Raw genomic sequence first — 11,212 nt, 5'->3', positions numbered from 1 at the left:
TAAAAAAAAAAAAAAAAAAAAAAAGTTATTTTGACTGGTGCTACTATAACACAGTAAAATGTAATGCTTATTTTTGTCACTTTAATTTCATAATCACTGATTAAATCAGCAAAATTTTACAAAATAGAGGTCTAGAAGTTGTGTCTTATAGTAATTCTATAAAGAAATTCTTTTAAAGGTAGTCAGAAAATTCAATATGCATTCTTATTTTAATGATGACATTAATCCAAAGAAATTAAAATTAAAAGTGACAAGAACTGGGAAGTGAAATTTTATGATTACTTATAAATTTGTTAATAAGTTTGTGAAACATGCCTAATTTGGAATTAAAACAGGCCAGAATAATTTTGAATATGTTTTCTTACAAATGTTCAGGTTACTCTTGCCTTTATACACACATAATCCTACTTCCATGACAAGTATTTTATACCAACTGGACTCATGACTTACATATGTTTTTATTACAGTAAAAGTATAAGCCTTTAAAATTATAGAGAACTAAACTACTAATCGTACATAAAGGAGGTGGCCACAACTAATAGTAACTTCAAGTTATACCCTTGAGAACCGAGAAATAAGCGTATTCTCCCCCTCCTCTTTATTTATTATTTTGGATCCCCAAATCAGAGTATTACATAAGCACATCAATCTCTTTCAGAGTTGACATTTCTATCTTAAAGTACTGATTTAAGGGAGGGTAATGGGTCACAGCCTGGCTTTTAAAATTCAAAGGGAGTTCATACAAACACCTAACAGCTTCTAACAGGATTACCTGATTTGTTACTTCTAAGGTATTGGGATTATATGTAGTAATCGCATGAGTTCCAACTGAAAAGACACGCTTATACCTACAAAAGGAAAACAAGTGCTTAAATTTAGTGTTAAACAAAAAGATATTTTATAAGAAAATATATAACACAAAACATTTCAATAAATACACAGAAATGTGTTAGTTGATTAATGGTGACTAATGTAGCTTAGCTATATATTCTCACCTTTTTAAATGTTCTAAAATGTTATTTTATAAAAACCCACCCACTCATTTTACTGTGAACTATTAACATATCTAAGTAGAAAAGTATGACTTACATGCAAGCAACCTTGTGTGTTGCTAGTATAAATTAAGTTGGGAAAGCATCAGCTGAGGATGCTGAAAGATTCTAAATGGGAAACTTTTATTTTAAAAAAAAGACACTACATACCAATGCTTTCAAAACACCCTTACAACAAAGCCATTCGGAAAGGAAGGAAAAGCTATGGCCTGGGGCAACTGGTCAGTCCATATCCTGGAACACAGCCATATCCTGGAATCTTAATAGTTTCTACTTAAGCAACTACCTATTACATTTCAGTGTTGCAATTTTATAGAAGTAGGAAGCCTATACCACAAACAAGCAGTTTTCACTTCTCACTTCATTTCCTTTCCTTCAAGTAACATATTTGAAGGAGAAAATACATTTGGGTATCAGTAATCCTTCAGAAGAGAGAGGAATTCATAATCATAAAAGGAAATTGAATTAGAAAAATTTATTTAAAGCAAAATAGTTCTTTGGAAATAAAATATTAAAATGGATAAAACATTAGTATATATAAAACAAAATTTAGGAAAACAAATAATTCACACAACCATACAGACAAAAGTTTTTTAAAATGTTGTGTATAACTCTATGCTGACAAATTTGAAAATTAAGAATAAATCAACCTTTATATGGAAGAATTTAAGAAAGCTGCAAAGAATTACATCCTCCAAAAGCACCAGGCTCAAATGATTTCAAGGCAGAAGAAACCTAAGAGGACCAAGTAACTCCCATGCTTCTTAAATTGTTGCCGATAACTGAGTAAAGGCAGCTTCTCAATTCTTTCAATACTACTAAAATCTGAAAAGACAATACAATAAGAAAAAAACCCCACAAATCTATTTTCAAAGTTAATATTAGCAATACCAATCAAGTCACATTTTAAAATAGTAATACACCGTGACCAATTACGTAAACACTTCAATATTAGAAAAATCTATTGGTTATATTTATTGAAATATCTATTTGTATTTTAATACGAGATTTTTAAATTTTTATATGGATATGTNTATACCACAAACAAGCAGTTTTCACTTCTCACTTCATTTCCTTTCCTTCAAGTAACATATTTGAAGGAGAAAATACATTTGGGTATCAGTAATCCTTCAGAAGAGAGAGGAATTCATAATCATAAAAGGAAATTGAATTAGAAAAATTTATTTAAAGCAAAATAGTTCTTTGGAAATAAAATATTAAAATGGATAAAACATTAGTATATATAAAACAAAATTTAGGAAAACAAATAATTCACACAACCATACAGACAAAAGTTTTTTAAAATGTTGTGTATAACTCTATGCTGACAAATTTGAAAATTAAGAATAAATCAACCTTTATATGGAAGAATTTAAGAAAGCTGCAAAGAATTACATCCTCCAAAAGCACCAGGCTCAAATGATTTCAAGGCAGAAGAAACCTAAGAGGACCAAGTAACTCCCATGCTTCTTAAATTGTTGCCGATAACTGAGTAAAGGCAGCTTCTCAATTCTTTCAATACTACTAAAATCTGAAAAGACAATACAATAAGAAAAAAACCCCACAAATCTATTTTCAAAGTTAATATTAGCAATACCAATCAAGTCACATTTTAAAATAGTAATACACCGTGACCAATTACGTAAACACTTCAATATTAGAAAAAGCTATTGGTTATATTTATTGAAATATCTATTTGTATTTTAATACGAAATTTTTAAATTTTTATATGGATATGTGGTAAAGATTTATAAAATCGATCATTTTTTTCTTGTCTATTTTTAAAATCAGTATATTATAAAAATTACAAAGGAAATGATCAATTTTAGTAATCTTTACCACATATCCATATAAAAAAGTATTGCTACATTATAAATGCTTTTTTTCCTAATTCTACATGTCCAAAGTAGAGTGAGAAACTAAAGAATTACAGCACTTCCCTCTAACAAAAAAGCAGTCATTTGCTTCTTTTTAAAGTGGAGTGAGGGTTAGGGGACTGGTGAAGTAAACAAGCTATCTAAAGAGCTTAAAAGTCTCAAAACTTCAAAGTCTTTGTCAATTAATAGGAACTAAAACAAACAAGTAAGATTTTGCTCAATCTGACTTAAAAGCTGCACAATGAAATCAAATGTGTGATAAGAGATGTGAATTCACAAACTATTTTTCAGAATCACCTTTAAAGTCAAACATGAAAATGCTTATAATCCTGAAATAAAACAACAGAATTTGTTTATTTTATTCTGGGAGCAAAAAGTGAAAGAATGCCTGAAATGTTCCAAATGTAACTGCTGGTGTCATGTACAGTCTTAGAGGATTGGCTAAGAAAATCTCCTTTTCAATCTTACACCAATCTTCTCTACCACACCTAAGCCTCTTGTAATATCTTTCTCATATAATTCTGTCATCTAGATCATACTGTCAAAATTCTTTGAGATGACAATATTTTAGACCTATATTGTCCAATAAGACAGTTTCTGATATGGCAAATTTCCACTGTCCAATAACGAAGCAGTTCCCAACCTTTTTGTCACCAGGGACCAGCTTTGTGGAAGACAATTTTTCCATGGACAGGGCAGGGAGATGGCTTCAGGATAAAAGTGTTCTACCTCAGATCGTCAGGCATGAGTTAGATTATCATAAGGAGCGCACAATCTAGATTCCTCTCATGTGCAGGAGGTGGAGCTCAGGCGGTACTGCTTGCTCGCTTGCCCACCGCCTACCTCCTGTTGTGGGGCCCAGGTCTTAAGAGGCCAAAAACTTGGGCTTGGGGGCCCCTGCAATAAGGTAGCAATGAGCCAGGTGTACCTATTGAGCACTTGAAGTGTGGCTAAGGCAACTGAATTTTACATTTTATTTAAAGTTAAATACTTTAAATAGCCACATGTAGTTAGTGGCTACCATATTGAAGAGATCACATTCTGGATCCTTCAGCAAAAGGATCCTGGAGTTGTATACACACTAGATCCAGCAGAGTACTGTCATAACTAGTAAACTCACAGCTATCTTTCAGATAAATACTGAGCTCTAAAGCCATCCTAAGAAAGCTACAAAAAAAAAAAAATCCTAAGAGAATTCCCTTCCCCTCTGCATTCCCTTCCGTAAGTACTCCCCATGCCACTCCTCTTTTAAGAGTGGCTATTGAACTTCCGCTTAAGGATGGGGCAATTATTTCTATGTCATTTAAGACATCTTTATAAGCAAACTTGAACTTCCAAAGATTACCAAAAAAGCCTCCTTGGATAACAGATAGAGATGAAAATCTCTAAAATGTCTCACATGTATGGAAAATTAGTCACAACATTTACAGCTAAAATATTTTTATCAGCAGAGCATGATGACTCACACCTGTAATGCCAGCACTTTGGGAGGCCGAGGCAGGAGGATCACTTGAGGTCAGGAATTTGAGACCAGCCTGGTCAACATGGGGAAAACCCCTCTCTACTAAAAATACAAAAATTAGCCAGGCGTGATGGTGGGTGCCTGTAATCCCAGCTACTCAAGAGGCTGAGGCAGGAGAATTGCTTGAATGGGGGAGGTGGAGGCTGCAGTGAGCCAAGATCATACCACTGCATTCCAGCCTGGGTGAGACTCCATCTCAAGAAAAATAAAAAATAGAAGATTTTTATCTTTTACTAAGTCAACAGTGTCCCAAGTCAAAGAACAGACAAAGAGTCCATGGATTCAGGGAGGCACAAGTCTTCATCTTTGAGGCTGACTCCTACCATAGTACCCAGCATTGACTACAGTATATACTCAATAAATGCTTAATAGCTAAATAAAACAATTTATCCAAAAATGTCACTATGAATTATTAGCCTGCTCTTGCCTTTAAAGCAGGATGTCAGACAGCAAGTAATTTTACACCAATTTTAAATTCATAGAACATCAGAAAAGGCTAAGTTCATATTTTATGACGAAAATATTCATTTTATTGGCTGAGAAAATATTGCCATTTATAAATGACAATTTAATTTGCTGTTCTGAGTTTGCGATGAATTTATTGGCTAATTCTTAAAATTATCATACTAAAATTAGAAAAATACAGCCATATAAAATTTAACAAGACTGAAGTCAACAGAATATGAGACATTTATGACACATACCATATACATGATGTGAAAAAATATTACAGACCTTTGCCCCCCAAATGAAAAATTAATATTCATTATTGGCTTTACCTACTGCACCTGTTTTCTTTTTATTCAGGGACTAAACTTACATCATTAAATGCCTACAAGAAGTAGGTATTTCTTAAGTTATCACAATTCACAGACTTATTGTAATACAATACATTATCAAACATAATTTATGTTACCATTAGGTGTAATGTTATTTAGAATCAGGAAACAAATGCCGCTTAAAGAAATACAAGTGTTTGAGGCAATTGCTTTATCTATGGGGCATTTTACTCCCCCTGCAATTGGTGATAAAGAATAAGCAAAAAAAAATGTGCTAATGATAGTATTGGTGGAGATAAGATCGTCTGAACAGGAAGACCACTGAGGCAAAAGCTGGGGATGTAATCAAGCTTTGGATTTGATAAGGTGATGCTTATTTTTTTTAACAGATTAAATTTATATTAATTTATATTAAAACACTTCTAAATTGGCTGGGCCACTGCACTCCAGCCTGGGCGACAGAGCGAGACTCCGTCTCAAAAAAAAAAAACTTCTAAATTATTTTAATTCCTGAAAATAAAAATGTTACAAGCATTCTTAAATTTTCTAGTACTTATGAATACTGCTTTCCTCTTTTAAATAATTTCTTTGGCCAGGTACAGTGGCTCACGCCTGTAATCTCAGCACATTGAGCGGCTGAGGCAGGAGGATGGCTTGAGCCCTGAGACCAGCCTGGGCAAGATGGTAGACTCCATCTTGGGGAAAAGAAAAAAAAAAAAATCCAACAAATTTTTTATAACATGATTTTTTTTTTTTTACATATGGTATTTTATAGCTTTTTTTTTTTACATAAGGTATTTTATAACTTTTTTTTACATGTTTTCTTTAGGCAAAATAAAAAAGAAACCAATGTGTTAGGTCAGATACTGTATTAGGTACTATAATGGATTAAATGGGTATCTGACACTGTGCTGGGTTCAACAATATGGCAGTGATTAAGAGTCCTTTAAAGATTTAGTTTCCTCCCAACATTTTATTAGTTATCTAATTCAGACTTCTGAAATAAACTTCAAAGTAATAAGAGCTAAGATTCTTGTTGTTGTCTGAAAGTTAATTTCTGACTCGAATATTTAACTAGCTTCTATCAATTAGGTATGTCAAATAGTGCCAACAGAGATACTACAAAAATACTGGTCACCATCATAACATCCATTATACTCTTCTGCACCGAAAATCCATGTAATGCAGTGTTATAATAGAGAAAATTCAACATTTTTGTAAACTGAGAAAGTTTATGTTTACTATAAAATAGTCGTTCTCAATCAAATTCTTGACATCAGAAAATTCTTGTATACATGTATTACTTTTAAAGTTCAAGATCCTCAATCATCTTCAGTGGAGAATCTATGCAAACAGGCTTTAAAGAAGCCAAAGAGAGCTATTCAAAGTTAGAAGACAGCGTTTATGTTACAGACTCTAGACCTCATAACACACAGCAAAAACCTTTATAATATCGTAGGCAAGGTTGGCTAGTTATAATTGTTCACTACTGGCTGATGCAAGGGAACTAACAAACCTTCCCTGAAAGCAATTCTATTCATGTCCCAGTATTGTAGATATTGACAACTGTTCCCTAGAACTAAGCCAACATCTACTTCCCCACAAATTTCACCTGCTGGCCCAAGTTCTGTCTTTCAGCTGCACACAGAGCATACCTAATTCTTCTGCCAGTCAGACCTTCCATTTGAATTCTTTTTCCTAGGCTGAATATCCTAGTTCCCTTGGCCATTTTAAAACAAGTTTTGGCCACCAATTTCTCAAAGCCTTTAGGATCCTCATGGAACCCAGGACTTTTCCTTTTATCATTAAAAGCTTGAGAATTCAGTAACTTGAACTAAAATTTTAGTCCATCTAATAATGAAATTAAGGATAACTGACCTACAACATTTCTTAGGAGATTAATGGTCAGCACTGGTAAAGGAGGCACTACACCTTAATGGTTAAGCACACCAACTCAACCCACACTGCCTGGACTACTCACTAGCTGTGTTTTCTCTGATAACTTCCTTAACCTCTTTAAGCTTTGGTTTCCCTGACTGAAAGGTGTAGATAATACATACAGTCATGCATTGCTTAACTATGGGAATCGATTCTAAGAATGCGTCATTAGGTGACTTCATCATTATGTGACTATCAAAGAGTTCTTCTCAAAATTCTGTGCTTACTAGTTTTGTACTTACACAAACCTAGATGGTATAGCCTGCTACACTCCTAGGCTACATGGTATAGCTTATTGCTCCCGGTGTACAACATGTTCCTGTACTGAACACTGTAAGCAGCTATAACACAATGGTAAATATCTGTGTATCTAAACATATGGGATCATCATAGATGCAGTCCATCATTGACTGAAATGTTATATAGTACATGACTGTATATCTACTTCATAATGTGAGAAAAGAAATAATCGATGTAAAGTACTTGGCACTTATGTGCCTGGCTAATGAGTATAACAGTCAATAAATGTAAGCTATTCCTATAGCTATTATTTCACTAGTTGACTAAGAGTGGGGAAACCCAAAACTCCAGTAGAATAACCGAACAAATTATAATTAGTATATTTATGTTTTAAAGTAGCCATAACTGCTTTTTTTTTTTTTTTTTTTTTTTTTGAGATGGAATCTAGCTCTGTTGCCCAGGATGGAGTGTAGTTGCGTAATCTCAGTTCACTGCAACCTCTGCCTCCTGGGTTCAAGCGATTCTCCCACCTCAACCTCCTGAGTAGCTGGGACTACACGCGTGTGCCACCACACCAGATAATTTTTGTGTTTTTAGTAGAGATGGGATTTCACAACGTTGGTCAGGCTGATTTTGAACCCTTGACCTCAAGTGATCCTCCAGCCTTGACCTCCCAAAGTGCTGGGATTACAGTCATGAGCCACTGCGCCTGGTCCATGACTGCTTTAGTGTATTCATATTCAAAACAAAGAACAAAATTAATGGGCAAACTGATCGTTCATCTGGTTGTATTGCCAGGATACTCTGTGGTGAAAACTTCACTTGAAACATCAGTTTCACCGAGGAGGGCTCATTCAGATAAAAAGTCGTATTCCTCAGAAAAGAAAAAGAAGAAATGGATAGGACATACTCTGCAAAATTGTTCTGAAAAAGTTTTCAGAACAAATAAAAGGGCAACCCATGAAATGTAGTATTTTAAGGCCTTAAAATCCATGATGCAATGTCCATCTTTTCCAGCTCAGATGGAGCTAGCTTTGAACACAACATTGTGTGTAAAACATAAGATTCCGATAAAGGAGACGTGATCCAATTTGCAATTCTAGGTGAAAGATGTTCAAGTCCCAGGTTGCCTGATAATAGTCACAAAACATTAGACAAAGAAAACACAAAATAATTAATGATAGCTCATCTTAAGTTTAAAGACTGGCAGGGTCAAGAGCAAGGAAAAAAAAAAAAAAACCCTCAGGATTCCTGGAGGTTATGAGGATTGGTGGGGTGTGTAAATGCCAGGCAGCAAAAGAAAAAGGTATCTTTTCTCTTATAGAACTCCATTCCTACATATAAGAAAGGTATGAGAAATTCACCAGCTTTCCTTTCCCTCAGGACTTCTCTCAATTTCCTGTATCCAGTTATTACAGAGACTATGAATGTAGTGAGCTTGTTATTAAATTTCATAGACTTGATCATTACACATCCTAATGCATTGAGGTGAAAATCCTGTTTAGATACAAAAATGGTACTCTAAATTCAGAGCATTTGCTACAATTAATGTATGCAATATTAAGGTGATCCACAGGTAGATTTTACTTATAAATTTTTATCCAGAAAAAATTAAGAACCTGTACCTTGAATATCGCTCTGAAGTTTTCCATAGTGAATCTGCACTTCTGCTTTAACTGAAACATCTGAACCTTCCTTCCTCTCTGAAATGGCTTACTTAGGTCAAAAAAGAAATTTTTCTCCTTCATAAAAGTGCCTTCCCCCCTGAATCTACTCTCCTTTTCTTGCTCCTCCCAGAATAAACATATAATTATGTGATGTCTATACAAGTTGGAAAAATGAAAAGTGTAGAAGAAGCTAATTTGCCAGCTAAGGCATCCACACCAATGATGAACAGACCCTAAATAAAGGCATTCAGCAGCTATCAGCTGAGGTATAATGAAAACTACTACAAAGGTAACAGAAATGGGTCACACAAATATCTTCAAGGGGACTACCTGGAGAGGTTATCTTTACTTTTGTCATATGAAGAGAAGAAAAAATATTTATGCATCTTTACTACCACAATCAATAACATCTTTCTGAAATGCTGGGTCTAGGTTAGCAACACAGAAATAGGCATGGAGGCTCTAAAAACTCAGGCCCTAAATCCCAAAAATCACATAAAAAATTTGTTGTACATAGACATGTTTCTAGACACAAGGTTCAATTAACTATTCTGAAACAACAGAAAATTTTTAATGTTGGCCATTTATTTTTTACATTAACACTGCTGAGGAGTACTTTAAACCTAGATTAGACTTGGCCGTATAAAATAGGTAAGTATAATAAAAAGTCTCAGTGCCATTTAATAATGTATATAACCCAATGAAATGATAACTATCACCATCTGGAAAATGTAAACTCTTTCAGAGAGAAGTTAAGATTCAAGGTGTATACACTGAAATCAACAGAACATTGTTGAAAGAAATTTTAAAAGATGTAAATAAATGAAAACACCTATATGTTCATGAATCAGAAGACAATGCTGTTAAGATGGCAACACTCCACTAACAGATCTACAGATTCAATGTAATGGCTACCAAACTGTCAGCTTTTTTTTTTTTTTGAGACAGGGTCTCACTCTATCACCCAGGCTGGAGTACAATGGCATGATCTCTGTTCACCGCAGTCTCCACCTCCAAGGTACAACCCACCTCAGCTTCCCAAGTAGCTAGGACTAAAGGTGTGTGCCGCCATGCCCAGCTAATTTTTGTAATTTTTGGTAGACAGGATTTCATCATGTTGGTCAGGCTGGGCAGCTGTCTTTTTAAAAAAATTAACAACTGACTCTAAAATTTATTTGGAAATGCAAGAGACCAGGAATACCCAAAATAATACTGAAAGAAAAAAAATTCAGAGACTCATATTTCTAAGTTTCAAAACAGCACAAAGCTATAGTAATCAAAACAATATGGTATGGGCATAAGGTTAGGCATATAGGATAAACGGAACAGAATTATGAGTCCAGGAATTAATTCTTACAGTCACAGTAAATTGATTCTTGACAGGGGCGTTCAAACAATTCAAGTGGAAAGAACAGTTTTTTCAACAAATGATGCTGGCACAACTGGATATTCACATGCAAAGGAATGAATTTAGAACCCTACTTCACACCAAATACAAAAATTAACGCAATTAAAGTTATACAGCTCTTAGAAGAAAAGAAGAAGTAAATCTTCGTTAGCTTGAATTAGGTAATGGCTTTTTAGATTACCAAAAGCACAAATGGCAAAAGAAACAATTGATAAATTGATTTCATCAAAATTAAAAGCTTTGTGCTCCAAACAATACCATCAAGAAAGTAAAAAAACCTGAAGAATTGGAGAAAATATTTGCAAATCATATACAAGGAACTTTTATTCAGAATATATAAAGAACTCTCACAATTCAGGAATAAGACAACCTAATTTAAAAGTGAATAAATGACTTGGCCAGGTGCAGTGGCTCACACCTGTAATCCCAGCACTTCGGGAGGCTGAGGCAGGTGGATTACTTGAGGTCAGGAGTTTGAGACCAGCCTGGTCAACATGGTGAAACCCTGTCTCTACTAAAAATACAAAAATTAGCCAGGCGTGGTGACATGTGCCTGTAATCCCAGCTACTCAGGAGACGGAGGCAGGAGAATTACTTGGACCCATGAGGTGGAGGTTGCAGTGAGCCGAAATCAGCACTCTAGCCTGGGCAACAGAGTGAGACTATCTCAAAAAAAAAAAAAAAAAAAAAAAAAAATAAAAAAAAAAAAATTTTTTTTAATTAAAAAGA

General features: G+C 34.3%; 1 protein-coding gene across 1 annotated transcript in view; it reads right to left on the bottom strand.

The window, feature by feature from the left end:
• The window catches only part of DNAJC13 (DnaJ heat shock protein family (Hsp40) member C13), a 120,705-nt gene that overhangs the window by 90,086 nt on the left and 19,407 nt on the right, over positions 1-11,212 (bottom strand). Inside the window, 1 exon segment of the mRNA XM_017868346.1 lies at positions 748-848. Within this exon segment, the coding sequence (XP_017723835.1) occupies positions 748-848 (101 nt within the window).

This window comes from Rhinopithecus bieti, unplaced genomic scaffold (genome assembly GCF_001698545.2).
Source record: "Rhinopithecus bieti isolate Rb0 unplaced genomic scaffold, ASM169854v2 scaffold_2453, whole genome shotgun sequence".
Classification (NCBI taxonomy): Eukaryota; Metazoa; Chordata; class Mammalia; order Primates; family Cercopithecidae; genus Rhinopithecus; species Rhinopithecus bieti.
The sequence above is the reverse complement of the archived record's forward strand: the minus strand, read 5'-3'. Positions and strand labels throughout refer to the sequence as shown.